The following is a 26,664-nucleotide window of genomic DNA, read 5'->3' on the forward strand; positions in this document are numbered from 1 at the left end:
GCTAAGTGACTGTCTGGTAAGTTGTGAGAAGAGAACAGCACTGAGCACCTTGTCTACAATACTGCACAGGGCGGCAGAGAAGGAGTGTCATGTTGTTCTTTCCACCCTGGAGCTTTCTGTATTCATGAAGTGCTCTCCCCACCACTTCCAGCCTCTAATCTCTTTTATCTGTTCTAGTTTGTGTACGATCGTTGCTCTTCCTCAGAACCAAAAGTTACAACCTTCCAACCCTAGAGCACCATGGACAATGATCCTAAGTTTTCTAATGGCATGGGAGCCAGTGCAACTGGCCTCCAAGCCCTACATCTCATTTATTTTTATTTTTTTAATTCTTTTTTGTTTATTATGTTCAGTTAGCCATTGTATAGTACTTCATCAGTTTTTGATGTAGTGTTCAATGATTTATTCACAGAGCCAAAGAGGGAGCACACCAAATGAAATGAGTATTAAGGAGGGCAGGTGTTGTGATGAGCACTGGGTGTTATGTGCCCTACCTCTCATTTATAACAAATGGGTTTGCTTTAACTTTCACAGCAGTATCTCACTGGCCCTTCTGACAGAAGGATGGCTCTGGAGATGCCAGATGTCAGAAAGATAAGGAAGGTGACAAGTATAAACAGACCACAAACATTCTCCTGACTTTGCTTTCAATAATAAGAGTTTCAATAATTCTTCATTATCTATTCAATATTCAAATGTTCAAATGCTCACACACATGCACAAAATTTGAATGGTCCGTGGCACAAAATCAACATCTTGACCATTCAACTCAAGAACTCTATTCTATTAATAATCCACACAAACCTCACACCTTTTAGCTTAATTTCACTGAGAAAATATAGTCCACCAGGAAATACAAATCAAAACCACAATGAGATACTACCTCACACGGGTCAGTGTAGCTATTGATGAGGATGTGGAGAACAGATAACCCTTGTGCACTGTTGGTAGGAATGCAAACTGGTGCAGCCACTGTGGAAAACAGTATGGAGGTTCCCCAAAACATTGAAAATAGAAATACATATGATCCAGTGATTCCACTATTATTCTTACTCTTGAGGCAATCAGATGACTAGAGGTAGGAGAAAAGTATTTATAAAAATATTTGTCTTTTGGGGCACCTGGATGGCTCAGTCGTTAAGCGTCTGCCTTTGGCTCAGGTCATGATCCCAGGGTCCTGGGATCGAGCCCCGCATCGGGCTCCCTGCTCGGCGGGAAGCCTGCTTCTCCCTCTCCCACTCCCCCTGCTTGTGTTCCCTCTCTTGCTATGTCTCTCTGTCAAATAAATAAATAAAATCTTAAAAATATATATTTGTCTTTGTTTAATATGGGACTGGTGTTTTAGTATAACAGGTCATAATCTTACATATTTGTAGAAGCCTTGGGGCCAATACATATTAGAGAGCAAGCATGTCCAGAAGGTAGATTAAGAGACACATTTCTGTTTCTTCAAACAAGTACATTTTGTTTTAAAAGAAGAATGTAAAGGAAAAGATTTTCACAATGTACTCCCTAACATAATGAGCCAAAGTATTTCTTTCTTTCTTGAGAAATTTAGATTTAGGTTAATATTAGCCAAGTAGAATTTTCTGGGATGTACCAGAAAATAAGCCCCATAAAAGACTTTGTCTAACACTCACCATTAGTAAGCAGCAGGCAGTGAAGAAGATGATGAAGTCCCACAGCAGAGCAGAGAGCCAGAAATTAATGGCAGAGACCCCACTCACAAACTGGATGTGCTTTGCCTTAGTGATTCTCTCAATCACTGTCAGAAGACAAAAGCCACTGACAAAAATACTCACACCAAAAAACAAATTCAAGGCTACCTGCATTCCTGGTATTTTTCTACAAAGGAATGAATAAAGAGGAAACATTGGTAAGATAACAAAGTAGAAAATATTAGTTTCTAAAAATAACTTTTTATTTATTATAAATTATATTTTTATTATTTATTTTATTATTTTATTCACTTTTAAATTTAACTTTTTATTAAGAATGTGTTCAGATAGGGAAGAAGGACTATATTTAAATACCAAGCTCAATCCCAATAAAAAAGCATACATACCTTCCCTCAAGTTTTTTAGACATAATATTTCGAGGCTGAGGTTTGTTGGAGACCGTAATTGAAGCATCAGGGCCAGAAAGTGCCATAAAAATAAGATTGTCTAATACTGACAGGGATAATGGTGGTGAGTGGTATGCTTTGTTGTTGAACCAAAGTACAACTAATTTTTTACTCCCAGCAGCATGAAAGGAAAGTGCAATAATGCATGAGTAAATGCATTCTTGACTTTCCTGCAAGTATTTCGTTAAGTCACCTGGAATGAGAAAACAATAAATGACCACAGGCTCAGCATGCAATACAGATCACTTGGTATGCATTTTGGAGAGGGAGAACCCAATAATTTCACTTGCCCGATATTTTTTCTATTTCCAGTGTCTCACAACAGCTCTGACACATTTCGACCATTCAACTCAAGAACTCTATTCTATTAATAATCCACACAAACCTCACACCTTTTAGCTTAATTTCACTGAGAAAATATGGTCCACCAGGAAATTCAAATTGAAACCACAATGAGATACTACCTCACATGGGTCAGGATATCTGTTGATGAGGATGTGGAGAACAGATAACCTTTGTGCACTGTTGGTGGGAATGCAAACTGGTGCAGCCACTGTGGAAAACAGTATGGAGGTTCCCCAAAACATTGAAAATAGAAATACCATATGATCCAGTGATTCCACTACTGGGTATGGACCCAAGGAAAACAAAAACACTAATTTGAAAAGATATATGCACCCCTATGTTTACTGCAGAATTATTTACAATTGCCAAATTATGGAAGCAACCCAAGTATCCGGTGATAGATGAACAGATAAAGAATGGATATATATACACACATATATACATATATATGTTAGATACACACACGCATATTACTCAGCATGAAAAAAGAATGCAATCTTGCCATTTGAAACAACATTACTATTGATAGATCTGTGAGGTACAGTCTTTTTATTTTTGTCTAAACAACATAATATAGTGGAAAAGGGACCACATTATGAATCAGGGAAATTAATTTCTCCCTCTTCTCTCCCTTCTTCTCTGCCAAACTATGTGATCTTTGACAATAAGCGTTCGTCTAGTACTCCTGTCATGGATGTAGGAAAAGGAATATGTGATTTAATGACAGCTTTTATGCCACCCAGCCTATAATGTATATGTTGTAAAATCAGAATATTGATAGAAGTAATAACCAACATTTCCCAGTGCATTTTCATCTCCCACAATGGAACCTAAAGGATAAAGGAGAAACAACCTGCCAAACTGCACAGGCTCTATGCTAACCTAAACCAATACTGTCAATGAGGCAGCAGCTGAAGGAAATGCAAAGGAAATACCTGGAAGGAAATGATCAGCCTTGAAAGACGACAGACTTGCTCCTTAGAGATGATTTAGTGTAGTGAGTGGGTTAATATTGCACACTCCCACTAGGCAGTCCTAAAATCTAGTGCCTACTCTAATACATACTAGATGCACTATTTGGGGCAACTTAGTTAACATCTCCAAGCCTCAAGCAAGTATAATCGTTATAGAAATCGAGATAATTGAAATATTTAGAAAAGTTCTTGCCGAAAGTAGTGTTCCGTACATGTAATCAATTATTATTACTACCTACCAAATAAGTAAGTTCAGAGTAGCCTGCCCATAAAGTCTTCAACCTAACCTGTTTTAAAATATGGCTAATCTATAGAGACTTGTGTGAAGACATTCGGGATTTAGTACCACATTGTGAGCCTGGTTTTATGTGAGATTTTGTGCTACATTTTACAAAATAAAATATTTAATACTTCAATTCATTCCTTAGAAGATGTAGCAAATAGCTGGCAGATGACCCACAGTCAAAGTGCCTCCATTAATAATTAACTTCTGTGGCCAGTCTCCGTGAAGGATGATTCTTGTCTCTGATTTAGCTGCCTTTATGAGATCGGTGACTATCAAGAAAGTAAAGAGCAACAGCTAAGTATTCCAGTCAGGACCTCTCTTTGGAAGTGATACAAGCAGGTTTTCATCTATTAGTAGTCTTTTTCTTTTTGAAAGAGCCTTACCTTTCACTTCCTGAAGTTTTTGTTTCTTAGTCTTTAGCATCATCTCAAGAATTTTTGTTAAATTCTGAGAAAAATCAGAACGGTCATCATCTGAGAAAGGCACTATGGTTTGACCATATTGTTCCAAATCCATTTCCCTGGCAGTTTCAACTCTATTTCTTGAAATTTCCATTCCTCTCATGAGAAAATAAACAATGCCCAGAAGTCCCAGGATCTGCATCAACATCAAATTCCAGTTGCGCCAAGAGAACATAGCCCTCTTTATGAACATGGCACAGAACTGCTGGCAGTTAAGAGACCACTGACAAGAGGAGAGAAAGACGGCATTACAAAATGGTTACAAACCTTAATGAAATTCATTGACATTAATTTTCTGAATCTTATGGTAGAAGATGTATGTACACAGTCTATCAATATACCCTTGTGTAGAACACAGCCATGGTTAGCACACAGGTAACAAGCAAAACTTCCTTTCTGGGTAATAATGTTGACGCTTGGCTTCTAATCAAATTATACTGAAAAACTCAAAAGGATGATTTTTATCACTAACATATTCATAGCATCTCTGAGCAGAATAACATGACATCAGTCTTCGTCAACATTAAATCATGATTCTTCAATCCTACCTCTATTTGATAAGTGAAGCATTCCCATAATGTGCATATGTAACAAGTTTCCATTGCTAGGTTTTAATCCATGTGATAGTGGATAGTCACGAAACAGAAAATTAATTTATTTTTAAACTGCAATAATGTGCTCAGCACTTTTTCTTCAACTTCTAAATTTAAAGCAATGTGTCTAATTGTTAATTTGAAAAAAATGCACCTAAGTATACTATTTTCTTTATTTTTTCAGGCTTTTTGGCCCATCTACAGTTGATTATATATTTTCTCAGATTAACAACAAAACCTGTTGCTTTAAATGTAGAGACTTCCCCTGAAAAGGTAGTCTGAATATTAAAGAAAAGCATAGAGAGCGTATTACTTGGAATATGTAACCAATAGTTTAACAATATGCTGCTTACCCTGTATTTCCCAACATTTTGGACACCCCATAATTCATCATGAAAAAAATATCTCTAGTCAATCAACCAATATTATCTGAATGAACCAATCAGCATTTGGATGTTGTCACTGGCCAGAAATAAGGTAAAGTTTAGAAGGAAACTTTTTTTCTCATGTTCTGACTTTTACAAGATGGCTTATTAGATATATTTCTAGAGTGAAAGAATATGCAAATGTAAGAATCAACTTTTCTACCCTGGTCTGCAAATCTTCCTTCTTCTGCATCTTCATAAGAGAGGGAAATAGGGAAGAGTGATACAGCAGGAGAAATGGGCAAGCAAGGAGAGGAGAAAAATCATATTTTGTAACTGATTCATCCCAAACATATTCAACTCACATTTTACTAGTATTAACTCATTAAAACAGTTTCATGGAGAATGAAATTGAAGCACAAATATGTTAAATATCTTGGTCAAAGTCAAATAGCCAGTAAATTATAGAACAGGAATTCCAGTTCCAATTGGCTCAAAATTCTGCACTCTGGTTGTACAACACCCACTCTGCTTCACAACGGACTCATAAGCCCCTCAGTGAAGGCATGTTTATGGGCAACTCTGAGAAATGCTGATCATCTCAGAATCCCTAGTCTTCATTAGGGAAACTGTAGGGAATAGACAATCAGGAGAACAATGAAAGAAATTCTTGGCAATCCAATGAATTTTCCCATGCTAATGAGGGAACGGTTGGGGAACAGTCCATTAGGAAGTGCCAATGCATTCCAATTCATAAATTTAAGTGGCTTTCATGCACTGGGTGTTATACACAACCCAATAATAAATTATTGAACACTACATATGAAGGTAAGTATGTACTATACGGTGGCTAATTGAATTAAAAAAAATTTTTTTAATGGCTTTTATATATATGTGTAAACAGTGATAACTTTTGTTAGGACACTTTTTCAACTCTGAATGAACTAACAATTTTAAAAAGTGAGATAAGTGACTCAAAAATAACAAAGCTGAGAGTAAAATCTGATTTTTAACTATCATTTTTAACTTCTGAATTAGAAAATTAATTGCATTGTTTTACAGACTCTTCCTTACTTGGCCTTCCCTGGCTAAGAACTCTGAAGTCTCCTTTGAATTCAAACATTAAAATAAATTTTATCTTTTTATACCACTAGCATTACATTCTTAGTGAAGATGCTCACCCCAGTATTAAACTTAATATTAGAGGGTTCACTTGCAGTGGGAGAGTATGATCTCTCAAAACTTCTGGGCACATTCATATTCTGGTTCATGTTTTCTCTTCTGTTTTTGTCCTTTAGGGCTGGGGTCTGGAAAGCTTCATCATCCTCTCTACTGACCCTATACACAAGCAAACATTCATTTTAACCAGAACAGTAGTTTTATTGCAAGATTTTCACAGTTGATGACAAAAATTTTTTAAAGCAAACACAATTATATAATGTTAACATTAATATTGGATAAAATAAACTGAACTTAATCAAGTTAAAGATGTAAGACAGTATCTTTTTTTTAGAAGAGAGAGCTGTTAAATTTCTTTTATTTTAAAGAATGATACTAATTCTAGCAGGGTTTTATTTTTGTAATGTTTCTAAGCATATGCCAGTCTAACAGATCTGTTTTCTCAATGTTCTGCTCCAGGTAATCTAAACATCTGTAATGGTTTACAGAGCAAATGAGCACAATAGTTCAGTTATCTTCCAAGAGCTCACGACTCCATGGGAGAAACAGACATTTTTATTTAATTTTAGTATGTGGGAGAAAATGATAAACAGAATCATGAAAATCATACTATAATGGGAGATCTGAGGTCTACCCATGGGCATTCTGAAACCTGTGATGAAATCTCATAATTTGAGGAGATAAATTTTTCATTTTAAACCAAAGAGCCAACAAGACTTTTTAATACCTTTCTTTTACCAGGACCACACATACAAAAAAAGCATCAAATACTGATTTGGTCTGACAACAATGTTTTAAATTCAAGGTAGTATTTGTGCTATGTCTGGTCACTGTGATACTATAGTAATAGATACCACTGAAGACAAGTATGGTTTTTACCTTGACTTTTTTCTCTAACTCCTTTATTAGGTTTTTATTAATTTTGATACACTTATAAGACATATTCAATGTGAAAAGTTTTAAAAATTACAATAAGCCAAAGGAAGAAAATACTCAAGATCTTATGATTCAGGCAGACGCAAATGACATTTTTCTATATCTACATATGCACAGGCATGAATGTATGTATATACATACATAAAGGCAAAATTCGGATTATGCTATAATATTACATTGTTATGAAACTTGCTTCTAAAATTATTTACATTCATTTTAGGTGTTGGGAAAATTGGACAGCCACATGCAGAAGAATGAAACTGGACCACAATAAACTCAAAATGAATGGAAGACCTAAATGTGAGACAGGAATCCATCAAAATCCTAGAGGAGAACACAGGCAGCAACCTCTCTGACCTCAGATGCAGCAACTTCTTGCTAGACACATCTCCAGAGACAAGGGAAACAAAAGCAAAAATGAACTACTGGGACTTCATCAGGATAAAAAGCTCTTGCACAGGTAAGGAAATAGTCAACAAAACTAAAAGGCAATCTACAGAATGGGAGAAGATATTTGCAAATGAAATGTCAGATAAAAGGCTAGTATCCAAAACCAACAAAGAACTTACCAAATTCAACACCGCCCCCCCCAAAAATTCCATCAAGAAATGGACAGAAGACACGAAAAGATATTTCTGCAAAGAAGACCTACAAATGGCCAACAAACACATGAAAAAATGCTCAACATCACTCAGCGTCAGGGAACTACAAATCAAAACCACTATAAGATACCACCTCACACCAGTCAGAATGGCTAAAATGAACAACACAGTAAAAAACCGATGTTGGCGGGGATGCAGAGAAAGGGGAACTCTCTTATGGTGAGCACTGGGTGTTATATGTAAGTGATGAACCACTAAATTCTACTCCTGAAACCAATATTATACTACATGTTAACTAACTAGAATTTTTTTTTTTTTTTTTTTTAAGAGAGAGAGAAAGAGTGTGGGCAGCGTGGGGGAGGGGCAGAGGAAGAGGAAGAGCTAGAATCCCATGCAGGCTCCACAACCAGCACAAAGCCTGATACGGGGCTCAATCTCACAACCCCAAGTTCAGAGCAGAAGTCTGACTTCTGCTTAACTTCCGCTTAACTGAATGAGCCACCCAGGTGCCCAAACTAACTAGAATTTAAATAAAAACGTGTAACAAAAAAAAAAAAAAGAAAGAAAGAAAAGCTAATTCAATGTTTAAAAAAAAAAGAAAATCACAAACCAGTATCTCATGAACATAAATGCAAAAACTCTGAACAAAATTTTAAATCAAAAACAATATGATAATAAAATAAAATTAATGATACATCATAACTAAATAGGGTTTATTCCAATAATACAAGGGTTGGTTTAATGTTTTAACATTAAAAAATTTGTTAATGTAATTTGCCATTTTATGAAACTAAAAAAGAAAAGGCACTTAATCATCTCATTAGATGCAGAAAAAGCATTTGACAAAATCCAACATTCATTCCTGATAAAAACTCTCATTAATATAGGAATGGAAGAGATCTTTCTCAAACTGATAAAGGGCATCTACAAAAAACCTACAGCTTGCATCATACTTACTTATGAAAAACTGAATGTTTTCTAAGTTCAGAAACAAGAAAGTGATATTGTTAACTACTTCCATTCAAGATTTTACTCCCATTGCAGCAGGGTAAGAAAATGAAACATCCAAAAGTCAATTGTTTTCTATATACTAGTAAGGAACAATCTGAAATTGAAATTTAAAAAAATGCCATCTTCAATAGCATCTAAAAATGAAAAATACTTAGGGATGAATCTGACAAAAGATGTATATAAAATCTATGCAGTAAAGCATTACTGAGAAAAATTAAAGAAGATTAAAATAAATGCAGATATACTATACTATGTTCAGTTAGAAGACTCAGTATTTTAAAGATATAAATTCTCTCCAAATTGACCCATGGTTTCCAACCAGATCAGTTCCAGCCAGATCAACCAGCATGCCAGAAGAAGTTTTTGTAACAATTGATCAGCTGATTCTAAAATTTCTGACTCAATAAAAAGGACTTAGAGGTAGGACGTGCGGAGAAGTGAATCCGAGGCGATATTCGGGAGGATAGACGGCGGGGGAGGGGCCTCCGACGGCCGCTTCTGGCAAGTGATAGAGCCACGGAGCACAAAATCGGAACTTTTAGAAGTCTGCTCCGCTGAGGGACGTCACTCTGGTGGCGAAGTGGGGGGTGGAACCCTCGCGGGACAGTGTGGTCTCAGGACCCTCGGGGTCACAGAAAGACCGGGGGTGCCTGAGTGCGGCAGAGCTCCCAGGTATCGGAGCGGGGAAGCCGGCTGCAGAGACGGAGCCCAGGCGCGGGCTCTCAGCTCGGGGTTGTCATAAACCGTGATCCGCGGCACAGTCGGGCCACAGCTCCTCCAGCAGGGACCCAACAAGCGGCAGATCCGGGGAGACTCACCTTCTTCCCCCGGGAGGAGAGGCGCGGGAGCGCACCGCGGGGATCTGCTGGGTTTGGAGACTCCACCCGGGGTCGGGTGCCAGATAGAAAGGCGCGGTCACAGGCCGGGTGAGCACGGAGTGTGGCCGGAGACCGGGGAGACGGGAGTGACTGACGGCTTTTCTCTGGGGGCTCGCTGAGGAGCGGGACCCCGAGTTCTCGGCTCCGCCGGGGCGGAGACTGGGAGGCCGCCATTTTCACTCTCCGCCTCCAAAGCGGTACGGAAAGCTTGCAGGGAACAAAAGCTCCGGAGAGCAAACCCGAGCAGATTACTGAGCCCGGACCGGCAAGGGCGGGGCAATTTTGCCTCCGGCAAAGACATTTGGGAACCACGGCAACAGGCCCCTCCCCCAGAAGATCAGCGAGAACAGCCAGCCAAGACCAAGTTTACCGATCAATGAGAACGGCAGAACTCCAGCGCTAGGGGAACACTGCACATAGAATTCATGGCTTTTTTACCATGATTCTTTAGTCTTTCAAAGTTAATTATTTTTTTTAACTGTCTTTTTTTCTTTTTTCCTTTTTTTTTTTTTTTTTTTTGAATTTTTCTTTTTCCCTTTTTCAACCAACATCTTATCAATCCCTTTTTTAAAAAAAAACATTTTTATTTTTCATTTTTAAAGTCATATTCTATCCCTTCATAGTAGTTACCCGTATTTTTGGCATATATATATAAGTTGTTCTCTCTTTAAAATCTTGAGATAGTTTCTTCTAACAGATCAAAATATACTCTAAATCTCTAGTGTATGGTTTTTTTCTACTCCCCTGCCTGATCACATTCTCTCCCTTTTTTCTCTCTCTTTTTTTTTTTTTAATCCTCTTCTTTCTTTTTTCAAACAACTTATCAAATCCCTTTTTTAAAATTTTTTATAATTTCCATCTTTACAGTCATATTCCATCCCTTCATCATATCAACCCTTATTTTTGTACATATATAAGTTTTTCTTTCTTTAAAATTTTGGGAGGGACTTTCTTTTAACAGACCAAAATACACCCAAAATCTAGTGTGTGGCACTGATCTATAATCCAGCCTGATCATATTTGATCACATTCTGTCTTTGTTTTGTTTTGTTTTGTTCTGCTTTTGTTTGTTTTTATCTTTATCTTTTTCTTTTTTCTTTTTTTCTTTCCTTTTCTTTTTTCTCTCTTTCCCTTTCTTTTCCCACTGCTTCAGGTCTTTTCTGATTTGTTTAGAGTATATTTTCTGGGGACGTTGTTACCCTGCTAGCATTTTGTTCTCTCATTAATCTATTCTCCTCTGCACAAAATGACAAGACGGAAAAAATCACCTAAACAAAAAGAACAAGAGGTAGTACTGACTGCCAGGGACCTACTCAATACGGACATTAGTACGATGTCAGATCTAGAGTTCAGAATCATCACTTTAAAGATACTAGCTGGGCTTGAAAAAAACATGGAAGTTATTAGAGAAACCCTTTCTGGAGAAGTAAAAGAACTAAAATCGAACCAAGTAGAAATCAAAAAGGCTATTAATGAGGTGCAATCAAATATGGGGGCGCTAACTGCTAGGATAAATGAGGCAGAAGAAAGAATCAGTGAGATAGAAGACCAAATGATGGAAAATAAAGAAGCTGAGAAAAAGAGAGATAAACAACTACTGGATCACGAGGGCAGGATTCGAGAGATAAACGATACCATAAGACGAAACAACATTAGAATAATTGGGATCCCAGAAGAAGAAGAAAGAGAGAGAGGTGCAGAAGGTATAATGGAGCAAATTATAGCAGAGAACTTCCCTAATTTGGGGAAGGAAACAGGCATCAAAATCCAGGAAGCACAGAGAACCCCTCTCAAAATCAATAAAAATAGGTCAACACCCCGACATCTAATAGTAAAACTTACGAGTCTCAGAGACAAAGAGAAATTCCTGAAAGCAGCTCGGGAGAAGAGATATGTAACCTACAATGGTAGAAACATTAGATTGGCAACAGACTTATCCACAGAGACCTGGCAGGCCAGAAAGGACTGGCAGGACATATTCAGAGCACTAAATGAGAAAAATATGCAGCCAAGAATACTATATCCAGCTAGGCTGTCATTGAAAATTGAAGGAGAGATAAAAAGCTTCCAGGACAAACAAAAACTAAAGGAATTTGCAAACACGAAACCAGCCCTACAACAAATATTGAAAGGGGTCCTCTAAGCAAAGAGAGAGCCTAAAAGCAACATAGACCAGAAAGGAACACAAACAATATACAGTAACAGTCACTATACAGGCAATACAATGGCACTGAACTCCTATCTTTCAATAGTTACCCTGAATGTAAATGGGCTAAATGCCCCAATCAAAAGACACAGGCTATCAGATTGGATTAAAAAACAAGACCCATCGATATGCTGTCTGCAAGAGACTCATTTTAGACCCAAAGACACCCCCAGATTGAAAGTGAGGGGGTGGAAAACCATTTACCATGCTAATGGACACCAAAAGAAAGCTGGGGTGGCAATCCTTATATCAGACAAATTAGATTTTAAACCAAAGACTGTAATAAGAGATGAGGAAGGACACTATATCATACTTAAAGGGTCTATCCAACAAGAAGATCTAACAATTGTAAATATCTATGCCCCTAACATGGGAGCAGCCAATTATATAAGGCAATTAATAACAAAAGCAAAGAAACACATCGACAACAATACAATAATAGTGGGGGACTTTAACACCCCCCTCACTGAAATGGACAGATCGTCTAAGCAAAAGATCAACAAGGAAATAAAGACTTTAAATGACACACTGGACCAAATGGACTTCACAGACATATTCAGAACATTCCATCCCAAAGCAACGGAATACACATTCTTCTCTAGTGCCCATGGAACATTCTCCAGAATAGATCACATCCTAGGTCATAAATCAGGTCTCAACCGGTACCAGAAGATTGGGATCATCCCCTGCCTATTTTCAGACCACAATGCTTTGAAACTAGAACTCAATCACAAGAGGAAAGTCAGAAAGAACTCAAATACATGGAGGCTAAAGAGCATCCTACTGAAGAATGAATGGGTCAACCAGGAAATTAAAGAAGAATTAAAAAAATTCATGGAAACCAATGAAAATGAAAACACAACTATTCAAAATCTTTGGGATACAGCAAAGGCAGTCCTAAGAGGAAAGTATATAGCAATACAAGCCTTTCTCAAGAAACAAGAAAGGTCTCAAGTACACAACCTAACCCTACACCTAAAGGAGCTGGAGAAAGAACAGCAAATAAAGCCTAAACCCAGCAGGAGAAGAGAAATAATAAAGATCAGAGCAGAAATCAATGAAATAGAAACCAAAAGAACAGTAGAACAGATCAACGAAACTAGGAGCTGGTTCTTTGAAAGAATTAACAAGATTGATAAGCCCCTGGCCAGACTTATCAAAAAGAAAAGAGAAATGACCCAAATCAACAAAATCATGAATGAAAGAGGAGAAATCACAACCAACACCAAAGAAATACAAACAATTATAAGAACATATTATGAGCAACTCTATGCCAACAAATTAGATAACCTGGAAGTAATGGATGCATTCCTAGAGATGTATCAACTACCAAAACTGAACCAGGAAGAAATAGAACACCTGAACAGACCTATAACCACTAAGGAAATAGAAGCAGTCATCAAAAATCTCCCAAAACACAAAAGCCCAGGGCCAGATGGCTTCCCAGGGGAATTCTACCAAACATTTCAAGAAGAATTAATACCTATCCTTCTGAAACTGTTCCAAAAAATAGAAATGGAAGGAAAACTTCCAAACTCATTTTATGAGGCCAGCATTACCTTGATCCCAAAACCAGACAAAGACCCCATCAAAAAGGAGAATTACAGACCAATATCCCTGATGAACATGGATGCAAAAATTCTCACCAAAATACTAGCCAATAGGATCCAACAGTACATTAAAAGGATTATTCACCACGACCAAGTCGGATTTATCCCAGGGCTGCAAGGTTGGTTCAACATCCGCAAATCAATCAACGTGATACAATACATTAACAAAAGAAAAAACAAGAATCACATGATCCTCTCAATAGATGCAGAAAAAGCATTTGACAAAGTACAGCATCCTTTCTTGATCAAAACTCTTCAGAGTATAGGGATAGAGGGTACATACCTCAATATCATAAAAGCCATCTATGAAAAACCTACAGCGAATATCATTCTCAATGGGGAAAAACTGAGAGCTTTCCCCCTAAGGTCAGGAACGCGGCAGGGATGTCCACTATCACCACTGCTATTCAACATAGTATTGGAAGTCCTAGCCACAGCAATCAGACAACAAAAAGAAATCAAAGGCATCCAAATTGGCAAAGAAGAAGTCAAACTCTCACTCTTTGCAGATGATATGATACTTTATGTGGAAAATCCCAAAGACTCCACCCCAAAACTGCTAGAACTCATACAGGAATTCAGTCAAGTGGCAGGATATAAAATCAATGCACAGAAGTCAGTGGCATTCCTATACACCAACAACAAGTCAGAAGAAAGAGAAATTAAGGAGTCGATCCCATTTACCATTGCACCCAAAACCATAAGATACCTAGGAATAAATCTAACCAAAGAGGCAAAGGATCTGTACTCAGAAAACTATAAAATACTCATGAAAGAAATTGAGGAAGACACAAAGAAATGGAAAAACGTTCCATGCTCATGGATTGGAAGAACAAATATTGTGAAGATGTCAATCCTACCTAGAGCAATCTATACATTCAATGCAATCCCCATCAAAATACCATCCACTTTCTTCAAAGAAATGGAACAAATAATCCTAAAATTTGTATGGAACCAGAAAAGACCCCGCATAGCCAGAGGAATGTTGAAAAAGAAAAGCAAAGCTGGCGGCATCACAATTCCAGACTTCCAGCTCTACTACAAAGCTGTCATCATCAAGACAGTATGGTACTGGCACAAAAACAGACACATAGATCAATGGAACAGAATAGAGAGCCCAGAAATGGACCCTCAACTCTATGGTCAACTAATCTTTGACAAAGCAGGAAAGAATGTCCAATGGAAAAAAGACAGTCTCTTCAACAAATGGTGTTGGGAAAATTGGACAGCCACATGCAGAAGAATGAAACTGGACCATCTCCTTACACCACACACAAAAATAGACTCCAAATGGTTGAAAGACCTCAATGTGAGACAGGAGTCCATCAAAATCCTAAAGGAGAACACAGGCAGCAACCTCTTCGACCTCAGCCGCAGCAACTTCTTCCTAGAAACATCGCCAAAGGCAAGGGAAGCAAGGGCAAAAATGAACTATTGGGACTTCATCAAGATAAAAAGCTTTTGCAAAGCAAAGGAAACAGTCAACAAAACCAAAAGACAACTGACAGAATGGGAGAAGATATTTGCAAATGACATATCAGATAAAGGGCTAGTATCCAAAATCTATAAAGAACTCATCAAACTCAACACCAAAAGAACAAAGAATCCAATCAAGAAATGGGCAGAAGACATGAACAGACATTTTTCCAAAGAAGACATCCAAATGGCCAACAGACACATGAAAAAGTGTTCAATATCGCTCGGCATCAGGGAAATCCAAATCAAAACCTCAATGAGATACCACCTCACACCAGTCAGAATGGCTAAAATTAACAAGTCAGGAAATGACAGATGTTGGCGGGGATGCGGAGAAAGGGGAACCCTCCTACACTGTTGGTGGGAATGCAAGCTGTTGCAGCCACTCTGGAAAACAGTATGGAGGTTCCTCAAAAAGTTGAAAATAGAGCTACCATATGATCCAGCAATTGCACTACTGGGTATTTACCCCAAAGATACAAAAGTAGGGACCCGAAAGGCTATGTGCACCCCGATGTTTATAGCAGCAATGTCCACAATAGCCAAACTGTGGAAAGAGCCAAGATGTCCATCAACAGATGAATGGATAAAGAAGATGTGGTATATATATACAATGGAATATTATGCAGCCATCAAAAGGAATGAGATCTTGCCATTTGCAACGACGTGGATGGAACTGGAGGGTATTATGCTGAGCGAAATAAGTCAAACAGAGAAAGACATGTATCATATGACCTCACTGATATGAGGAATTCTTAATCTCAGGAAACAAACTGAGGGTTGCTGGAGTGGGGGGTGGGGTGGGAGGGATGGGGTGACTGGGTGATGGACACTGGGGAGGGTATGTGTTCTGGTAAGCGCTGTGAATTGTGCAAGACTGTTGAATCTCAGATCTGTACCTCTGAAACAAATAATGCAATATATGTTAAGAAAGAAAAAAAGAAGAAGAAGAATGTAGCAGGAGGGGAAGAATGAAGGGGGGGAAATCGGAGGGGGAGAAGAACCATGAGAGACGATGGACTCTGAAAAACAAACTGAGGGTTCTAGAGGGGAGGGGGTTGGGAGGGTGGGTTAGCCTGGTGATGGGTATTGAGGAGGGCACGTTCTGCATGGAGCACTGGGTGTTATGCACAAACAATGAATCATGGAACACTATATCTAAAACTAATGATGTAATGTATGGGGATTAACATAACAATAAAAAAATTAAAAAAAAATAAAAAAAATAAAAAGGACTTAGAATGGGCAAAATAACTTTGTCAATGCATTTTCCAGTATTGTGCTGATGAAAAGGAAAGAAGAACTCTCAAGTCCTGCCAATTATATAGTGAGCTGGTTCTACTGCAATTGGTGAATACATGGCAACAACCAGTGAGTTGAAAATACCCACCTTCCACAATCTAGAAATTCCACTGTTAGATATACACTCTATAGAAATCTCACATATTTGCCCAGAAGACAGATACAGAGATATTCATTGAAGTGTGTAATAGCAAAATACTGGAATAAATAATACAATGTAATAATAAAATATGATACCTATGTAATGAAATATGATATATATCAATTGGAAGGAATGAACTAAATCTCTATACAAATGTCAACATGGAGAGAATAAAATGTCTAATTTTTTAGAGGAAAAAAAGCATTTTGCAGGACTGTTAAAATAAAACTATACATGTTTATGGATGCATAAATGCATATACAATAATATTAAAATATATATAATTTCTCCACTGTAAAATTAGCTTTTCTCCCCATTTTGTACTCTGTTCTTTAGAAGCATGTCATTAGATACAGATCATACTCAAGGGGAGGAGGGACTGAATACATACACCTCCTGGAGGGAGTAGTATCTATAACATTATCTGGAATTCTACAAGGAAGATTTGTCTTTCTTCTCCATTTATTCATTCAGTCCTCTATTTATATCAGTATGGATGCATGTAATACTACCTTGGCCAGGTATCAAAGTAATAGTTAAATCACAGTGATATGTCATGTTAATATCATGTACCACCCTCCTTGATATGATAAGAGGAAGAGGGCACTTCATCTCCGCAATATTCTTCCCAAAAAGCCATAACCCCATTCTAACCATGAGAAAAACATAAGACAAACCCAAACTGAGGAACATTATACAAAACACCTGATCAGAATGTCCAAGGTTATGAAAAACAAGGAAGATGTAAGAAACTCTCACAAACCAAAGGAGACTAAAGAGATATAATGGCTAAATATAACATACACTGGATGGGATTCTGGAACAGAAAATGGACTTTAGTGGAAAAACTAGTGAAATGTGAATAAAATGTGGAGTTTAATTAATAGCAATTTGCCAACGTTGGTTTCTTAGTCATGACAAATGTACCATGGTAATGAAGGATGTTAACAACAGGGAAACCGTGTGAGGGGTGTACAGGATCTCTGTATTATCTTTGCTACTTTTCTGTAAATCTAAAGCTATTCTATCATTAAAAGTTTGTAGCATTTTTATCATACAGTAGATCCATCCATTTGCTATACTTTTTTGAGTTGTCCTACATGCAAGTACATGTTTTTAATGTTGTCTGTCTTCTGTGCTGTTCCTGTAAGTTTGATATTAAAATACATTAAACTATTAAAAAAAGTTTATTTAAAAAGTATCTGGAAGATTACATACCAAACATCATAGTTGGCTTGATGGAAGAGGTGGGAGGAAATGGGATTGACAATTTTGTTCAAAGGTGATTTAAATTTCTTTGTAATATATTTTTAAAATTGGTTCAAACTAACAAAATGTTAAAATTTCCTGAGTTGGGGAAGTGGATGTTTTCTTACATTTACTCTTTTTCTGTACAGAAACTTTAAAGGAAAATGTTTGGCTAAATAAAATCTAAACATCTCAGAGAATACTTCAACAAGATTAAAAGACAAATGACACAGATTAATTATAATAAATAGGAATATCTTCTAAATCCAAAAGGAAAATATGAAAACATAATATGAAATTAGACAAGTGATAAAAAATAATTCACAAAAGAATAACAATAAATGGTCAAATTAATTCAAATGAATTAAAAATAAAACAGCCAATCATAAAAAAATACTGTTTTGGTGAATATGTGGTGGAAATAGGAAGGTCTTATAAACTGACATGGATATGTTAGTACACTTCCTTCTGCAGGGCAATTTGACAAGATAAGTTGTAAAATGTGAATATGCTACATCTGCAATTTTTTAAAAAATTTTATTTTATTATGTTATGTTACTCACCATACAATAAATCATTAGTTTTTGATGTAGTGATCCACGATTCATTGTTTTCGTTTAACACCCAGTGCTCCATGCAGTATGTGCCCTCCTTAATACCTATCACCGGGCTAACCCATGCCCCCCCCCCCCAAAAACCCTCAGTTTCTCAGAGTCCATAGTCCCTCATGGTTCATCTCTCCCTCTGATTTCCCCCCCTTCATTTTTCCCTTCCTTCCCTTAATGTCCTCCAAGCTATTCCTTATGTTCCACAAATAAGTGAAACCATATGATAATTGACTTTCTCTGCTTGACTTACTTCACTTAGCATAATCTCCTCCAGATCCATCCATGTTGATGTAAAAGTTGGGTATTCATCTTTTCTGATGGCTGAGTAATATTCCATTGTATATATGGACCACATCTTCTTTATCCATTCATCTGTTGAAAGGCATCTCGGCTCTTTCCATGGTTTGGCTATTGCGGACATTGCTGCTATGAACATTGGGGTGCATATGGCCCTTCTTTTCACTACATCTGTGTCTTTGGGGTAAATACCCAGGAGTGCAATTGCTGGGTCATAGGCTAGCTCTAGTTTTAATTTTTTGAGGCACCACCACTCTGTTTTCCAAAGCAGCTGTACCAACTTGCATTCCCACCACCAGTGTAAGAGGGTTCCCCTTTCTCCACAACCTCTCCAATATTTGTTGTTTCTTGCCTTGTCAATGTTTGCCATTCTAACTGGTGTTAGGCGATATCTCAGTGTGGTTTTGATTTGAATTTCCCTGATGGCTAATGATGATGAACATTTTTTCATGTGTCTGTTAGCCATTTGTATGTCTTCTTCAGAGAAGTGTCTGTTCATGTCTTCTGCCCATTTTGTGACTGGATTATTTGTTTTTTGGGTGTTTAGTTTGAGAAGTTCTTTATAGATCTTGGATACCAGCCCTTTATTTGTGTAGTGTCATTTGCAAATATCTTCTCCCATTCTGTGGGTTGCCTCTTTGTTTTGTTGACTGTTTCTTTTGCTGTGCAGAAGCTTTTTATCTTGATGAAGTCCCAAAAGTTCATTTTTGCTTTTGTTTCACTAGCTTTTGGAGATGTATCTTGAAAGAAGTTGCTGTGGCCGATGTCAAAGAGATTACTGCCTATGTTCTCCTCTAGGATTTTGATGGATTCCTGTCTCACATTGAGGTCTTTCATCTATTTTGAGTTTATCTTTGTGTATGGTGTTAAAGAATGGTCGAGTTTCATTCTTCTGTATATAGCTTCTGTATATTTTCCCAGCACCATTTATTGAAGAGATCGTCTTTTTTCCATTGCATATTTTTTCCTGCTTTGTCGAAGATTATTTGACCATAGAGTTGTGGGTCCATACCTGGGTTCTCTATTCTGTTCCATTGGTCTATGTGTCTGTTTTTGTGCCAGTACCATGCTGTCTTGGTGATCACTGCTTTGTAATATAGCTTGAAATCGGGCAACGTGATGCCCCCAGCTTTGTTTTTCTTTTTCAACATTTCCTTGGTGATTCAGGGTCTTTTCTGATTCCATACAAATTTTAGGATTATTTGTTCCAGCACTTTGAAAAATGACATCTGCAATTTTATTCTTTGTAGGTAGTGATATATGTGGAATCATGTTCATCACAGCATTGTTTGTAATAATAAAAAGTTAAAGCAATCTAAATAATTGGCCAATACACTGGCACATCTGTACAGTAAAATGAAATTCAGTAGTCATTAGAAATGATGCTGGAAGTATATAGATACTAAAATGAATGTAAATAATATTATTCATTTTTAAAAATTTTTAATTTAACGTTTTTTAAATGTTAAACATAAACATAATTTAAAATTTTAATTTAAGTTAACATATACTATATTATTAGTTTCTGGAGTAGAATTTAGTGATTCATCAGTCGCATATAACACCCAGTGCTCATTACATCAAGTGCCCTCCTTAATGCCCATCACCCAATCACCCCATCCTCCCCCACTCCCCTCTCACAACCCTGAGTTTGTTTCCTAGTGTTAAAAGTCTCTTGTGGTTTGCCTCCCTCTTTGTTTTCACCTAATTTAATTTTTCTTCCCTTCCCCTATGTTCATCTGTTTTAATTCTTAAATTCCACTTATGACTGAAATCATATGGTATTTGTCTTTCTCTGACTGACTTATTTCTCTGACTGGCTTAGCATGATACCCTCTAGTTCCATCCACATTGTTGCAATGGCAAGATTTCATTCTTTTTGATGGCTGAGTAATATTCCATTGTATATATATACCATATCTTCTTTATTCAATCATCTGTTGATGGACATCTAGGGTCTTTCTATATCTTGGCTATTGTGGACATTGCTACTATAAATATTGGGGTGCATGTGCCCCTTGGGATCACTATGTTTGTATCCTTTGGATAAATACCTAGTAGTGCAGTTGCTGGGTTGTAGGGTAGTTCTATTTTTAACTCTTTGAGGAAACTCCATACTGTTTTCCAGAGTGGCTGCACCAGTTTGCATTCCCACCAACAGTGTAAAAGGTTTCCCGTTCTCTGCATCCCCACCAACATCTGTTGTTTCCTGTGTTGTTCATTTTAGCCATTCTATAGGAGATGGTATCTTATAGTGATTTTGATTTGTATTTCCCTGACGATAAGTGATGTTGAGCATCTTTTCATGTGTCTGTTAGCCATCTCGATGTCTTCTTTGGAAAACTATTCGAGTAAAGAAAGGGTTAATGTACAGGAAGGGAGAAATAGGGGGCCCTTGACTAGGCTCTGAAACTATTCCTAGCAGGCAGAAGCACTAAGATAGAGTGAACAAGAGATAAGGGAATAAACCTGACCACCTATTCCTGGATGTTAGGGAGTATTTTTCTTTGGCAGCTACATTGTAATCACAGAAAATGACCAGAACTCAAAGAAGTAAGTAATTAAAGATGTTAGCAGTAGTCCTTTCTCAAATCAAGACAGTATAAGAATCTCAAGGCCACAAGCTTTCTGATCAAGTTTTCAATAAAAGACCAGCCCTAAAAACCCTCATGGCAACCCATTCAGGTCTTCTCTCAATCTAGAGATCTTTTTCTTTCCTTTCTGCTCTCACCCTCACTTAATAAACTTACACATCACTTCACCCTTTTGTGTCCATGAGATTCATTCTTCAACTCCATGAGACAAGAACCCTGCAATCCTCCAACAATGTGCCCATTTCTTAATTGGATTACTTGTTTTTTGGGTATTGAGTTTGATAAGTTCTTTATAGATTTTTGATAAAAACCCTTCATCAGACATGTCATTTGCAAATATCTTCTCCCATTATATAGGTTGACTTTTAGTTTTGTTGATAGTTCCCTTTGCTGGACAGAAGCTTTTTATCTTGATGAAGTCCCAATAGTTCATTTTTGTTTTTGTTTCCCTTGCCTCCAGTGAAGTGTCTAGTAAGAAGTTACTGCAGCCAAGGTCAAAGAGGTTGCTGCCTCTGTTCTCCTATTGTTGGTTCCCTGTCTCACATTGAGGTGTCTCATCGATTTTGAATTTATTTTTGTGTATGGTGTAAGAAAGTGGCCCAGTTTCATTCTTCTACATTGCTGTCCAGTTTTCCCAACCCCATTTGTTGAAAAGACTGTCATTTTTCCATTGGATATTCTTTCCTGCTTTGTCGAGGATTAGTTGACCATACAGTTGTAGGCCCATTTCTGGGTTTTCTATTATGTTCCATTGATCTATGTGTCTGTTTTTGTGCCAGTATCATACTGTTCTGATGACTACAGCTTTGTAATATAGCTTGAAATTCAGAATTGTGATACCTCCAGCTTTGCTTTTCTTTTTCAAGATTGCTTTGGCTAGTCAAGGTCTTTTGTGGTTCCATACAAATTTTAGGATTATTGAAGATGTATTTATTTATTTGAGAGAGAGAGAGAGGGAGAGAGAGTTCATGTGCAAGTTGGTGGAGGGGGAGGGGAAGAGAGAGAATCCTCAAGTAGACTCCCTGCTTTGCTGAGTGGGAAGCCTGACACGGGGCTCAATCCCAGGCCCTGAGATCATAACCTGATCAGAAATCAAGAGCTGGATGCTTAACCGACTGAGTCACTGAGGCGCCCCTTAGGATTAATTGTTCTAGCTCTGTGAAAAATGCTGTTGTTATTTTGACAGGGATTACATTAAATGTGTAGATTGCTTTAGGTAGTATAGACATTTTAACATTATTTGTTATTCCAATCCATGAGCATGGAATGTTATTCCATTTCTTTGTGTCCTCTTCAATTTCTTTCATACATGTTCTATAGTTTTCAGAGTACAAGATCTTCTACCTCTTTGGTTAGGTTTATTACTAGGTATCTTAGGTTTTTTGGTACTACTGTTTTTTGTTTGTTTGTTAGCTTTTGTTTTTAAGTAATCTCTATACCCAACATGGGGCTCAAACTCAAAACCTGACATCAAGAGTCACGTGCTCCTCTGACAAGCCAGCCAGGCACCCCAGTTTTTGGTGCAATTGTAAATGGGATTGATTCCTTGATTTCTCTTTCTGCTGCTTCATTATTGGTATAGAAATGCAACAGATTTCTGTACATTGATTTTGCATCCTGTGACTTTGCTGAATTTGTTTATCAGTGGAGTCTTTTTGGTGGAATTTTTCAGGTTTTCTACATAGAGTATCATGTCATCAGTGAATAATTAATGTTTGACTCCTTCCTTGCTGATATGGATGCCTTTTATTTTCTTTTTGTTGTCTGACTGCTGAGGCTATGACTTCTAGTACTAAGTTAAACAGTAATGGTGAGAGTGGACATCCCTGTCTTGTTCCTGACCCTCCTCAGCTTTTCCCCATTGAGGATGATATCAGCTGTGGGCCTTTCATATATGGCCTTTATGATGTTGAGGTATGTTCCATCTATCCCTACTTTGTTGAGAGTTTTTATCAAGAATGAATACTGTACTTTGTCAAATGCTTTTTCTGCATGTATTGAGAGGATCATATGGTTCTTATTCTTTCTTTTATTAATGTAGTGTATCATGTTGATTTATTTGTGAATATTGAACCACCCTTGCAGCCCAGGAATAAATCCCACCTGATTAAGGTGAATAATTCTTTTTATGTACTGCTAAATTTGATTTGCTAGTATCTTGATAATTTTTGCATACATGTTCATCAGGGACACTGGCCTATAATCCTCCTTTTTAGTGGGGTCTTTGTCTGGTTTTGGAATCAAAGTAATGCTGGCCTCATAGAATGAGTTTGGAAGTTTTCCTTCCATTTCTATTTTTTGGAACAGTTTGAGAATAGGTATTAACTCTTCTTTAAATGTCTGGTAGAATTCCCCTGGGAAACCATCTGGCCCTGGACTTTGGTTTGTTAGGAGATTTTTTATTATATTGATTCAAATTATTTGCTGTTTATGGGTCTGTTCAAATTTCTATTTCTTCCTGTTTCAGTTTTGGTAGTTTGTAGGTTTCTAGGAATTTATCCATTTCTTCCAGATTGCCCAGTTTGTTAACATATAATTTTTCATAATATTCTCTTATAATTGTACTTCTGTGGTATTGGTTGTGATCTCTCCTCCTTCATTCATGTTTTTATTTATTTGGGTTCTTTCTCTTTTCTTTTTGATAAGTCTGGCTAGGGGTTTATCAATTTTATTAATTCTTTCAAAGAACCAGCTCTTAGTTTTATTGATCTGTTCTACTGGTGCTTTTTTGTTATTGTTGTTGCTTCTGTATCATTTATTTCTCCTCTATTCTTTATTATTTTCCTTTTTCTTCTGGCTTTAGGCTTTATTTGCTGTTCCTTTTCTAGCTCTTTTAGATGTAAGTTAGGTTGTGTATTTGAGACTTTTCTTACTTCTTGAGGTAGGCCTGTATTGCAAAATACTTCCCTTAGTCACTACTCCATGAAGCAGTGAGACTGACAAGATTGTTTCTAAACCTGAGAAAATGAAGTCTAGAAAACCCAGAAAAGACTTTTTGTGAGGTCTTTTGACTGCTAACCAGTCAGCCTTTTCTTAGCAGTATCCTGAAATCCCTGGGCACATTCTCTTTGAGTTTTCACACAGTGCAAGGTAATCTAGACCATAAACCATGGACGATTTAAGTAGGTTACAGAGACATGATTAGATTCAAGATTTTAAAGTCATCCTCAGTAAGACCTCCAATTTAGATACTGGACTTCTGCTGTGACCACATAAATTCTCTTTGCTCTAGGCCAATCCTAACCCCCTACTCCCAAAAGGCACTGGCACTCAAACACAAACCCGAAAGTTTCATAAATAACCTTCCCACATAATACTCCTCTACCCTAGGTATTTAGTACCTGGGTTTAGTTGTTATCCGCAGTTCCATAGCCTCATGATTTGCAGGGAAGATCCTGTCTCCCCAGCTCACTGAACTGCTGTTCTCACCCAAGTCCCATGATTCATAGCAGCCTCAGCCCATCAGAGGAGCAAGGGACATACACTGGTCTGTTGGCATTCATAGAAGATTATCATACCTAACAATCTAATACTATTTCTTCAATTACCCCAGCCCCATACAGGATGGGGCTTGATTTCAAAAAGAAATCTGATTATAGAGGAAAAGATTTTTCCTCTCTCCTGCCCCCCCAAGGCATCATTACTCACCTAAGGAAAACTTCTTCCATGGTAGTGATTGAGACGCCAAAGCTACCAATGCCCAGCTCTTTCTGTCTGTTTTCCAGATCAGTAAGCAGGTCTTTGAACCTAGAAGAAAAAGAGAGAAAGCTACCACCAAAACAGATTACTTTCATATTAGTATTTCTTGCTCCTAATTAATTTCCTTCAGCAGTGGGAAAAATGTAGCTCATCCTTCACTGCAATGCTTGTTACAGTTCCCATAGCTCTGATGAATCAAAATGTGGAACATATAAAGGGAAAAAACTACCAAACTGCTATCATAAACTGCTTCCTGGTTTTCTGATAAAATTATCAACTGACTTTCTCTACATATTAACATTCGTCTCTAAGATTTGATTTACTTGATATATGCCATAGTTCCTATAAAATACTAAATCAAAAAGGAAAAATGTTTTCAAATTATTTGAAGAAGAAGAAACTTAACACAGAAAATGAAGAAAGCAGGGGCTGGAAGAGAACGTTTCCTCACATTACCAGTAAGTTTTGTGCCATTTCAGGAAGATGTGATGGAGTGTCATGAAGGTTTCTGAAGAATAGTTTTTTTCCCCGAGATTTATGTTTCTCTACTTTAGAAGATCATCCACTCCAGAAACCTAGTCAGTTGTTGAACCTATCTCTACTATGTTTTCTCTAAGGAGTGAACATGACCACAAAAAGGAGACTGAAAATTCTCCATTTTGGAAAATTCTATCAAAATTTTCTCTATTTTTTGAGCCAAACATTAGATTCAATTCACTCTATCTCATAATTAGTGGGAAAAGTAAGTTTCAGAATATTACTCTGACATGCTTATCAAGATAATAATAAATATGCATGTAATATGCACACATGTATATCAGTATATGCACAGCAAAATCTTCTAAAATTTTTAAAAATTCTGAACCACTTTATTGAGGCATGATTGACATACATACATACATATAAACTGTACATGTTCAATATACACCATCAAGGCCATAGACAGATTCATCACCTCCCAAAATTTCCTATTTCATTCATTCATTCTTTCATTCATCCATTCATTTTTGTAGTAAGAACACAATATAAGATCTACCCTTGTGGAAAATTTTAAGCACACAATACAACATTGTTAGCTATAAGCACTATGCTGTTTAGTAAATCTCCAGAACTTACAGTTACTAAAAAAACCCGAAACTTTGGATCCTTCACAATCTCCTCCCCATTTTTCTCTCCCCACAGCTCCTGGAAACCATGATTCTACTCCCTTCTTCTATGAGTTTGACTATTTTTGATTCCACATATAAGTGAAATCATACAGTATTTGTCTTTTTGTGTCTGGTTTATATCACTTAGCATAATGTCTTCTAGATCCGTCCAACCATATTGTCACAAATGGCAGGATTTTCTTCTTTAAGGCTGAATAATATTTCATGGTATATATATACCAATTTTCTTTATCTGTTCATCCATAGATGGACATTTAGTTTGTTTCCATATCTTGGTTACTGTGAATAATGCTGCAATAAACATGAGAGAGCAAGTGTGTCTCTTTGAGATCCTGATTTCAATTCCTTTTGATAAATACCCAGAAGTGGGATTGCTGAATCATATGGTAGCTCTATTTTTAAGTTTTTTAAAATAATCTCCATACTATTTTCTGCATAAAAAAATCTTAAGCAATATACAACAAACTCAAATCTTAAGAGTAACTATTTCTAAGGAGAAGGATTATGGGATCCTTTGACTTTTTAATTCATTCATTGTTGTAATGAGAAACTTTAGTA

At 37.1% G+C, this 26,664-nt stretch overlaps 1 protein-coding gene across 1 annotated transcript in view; it reads right to left on the reverse strand.

The window, feature by feature from the left end:
- The window catches only part of LOC118549014 (phospholipid-transporting ATPase ABCA3-like), a 176,621-nt gene that overhangs the window by 53,937 nt on the left and 96,020 nt on the right, over positions 1-26,664 (reverse strand). Inside the window, exons 16-23 of the mRNA XM_078074026.1 lie at positions 24,887-24,985; positions 21,722-21,750; positions 18,811-18,821; positions 12,240-12,263; positions 6,331-6,441; positions 4,114-4,414; positions 2,066-2,318; positions 1,641-1,845 (exon numbers count right to left, since the gene is read on the reverse strand). Coding sequence (XP_077930152.1) covers positions 1,641-1,845; positions 2,066-2,318; positions 4,114-4,414; positions 6,331-6,441; positions 12,240-12,263; positions 18,811-18,821; positions 21,722-21,750; positions 24,887-24,985 — 1,033 coding nt within the window. The remainder of the gene's footprint in view (positions 1-1,640; positions 1,846-2,065; positions 2,319-4,113; positions 4,415-6,330; positions 6,442-12,239; positions 12,264-18,810; positions 18,822-21,721; positions 21,751-24,886; positions 24,986-26,664) is intronic.

Source organism: Halichoerus grypus, chromosome 6 (genome assembly GCF_964656455.1).
Source record: "Halichoerus grypus chromosome 6, mHalGry1.hap1.1, whole genome shotgun sequence".
Classification (NCBI taxonomy): domain Eukaryota; kingdom Metazoa; phylum Chordata; class Mammalia; order Carnivora; family Phocidae; genus Halichoerus; species Halichoerus grypus.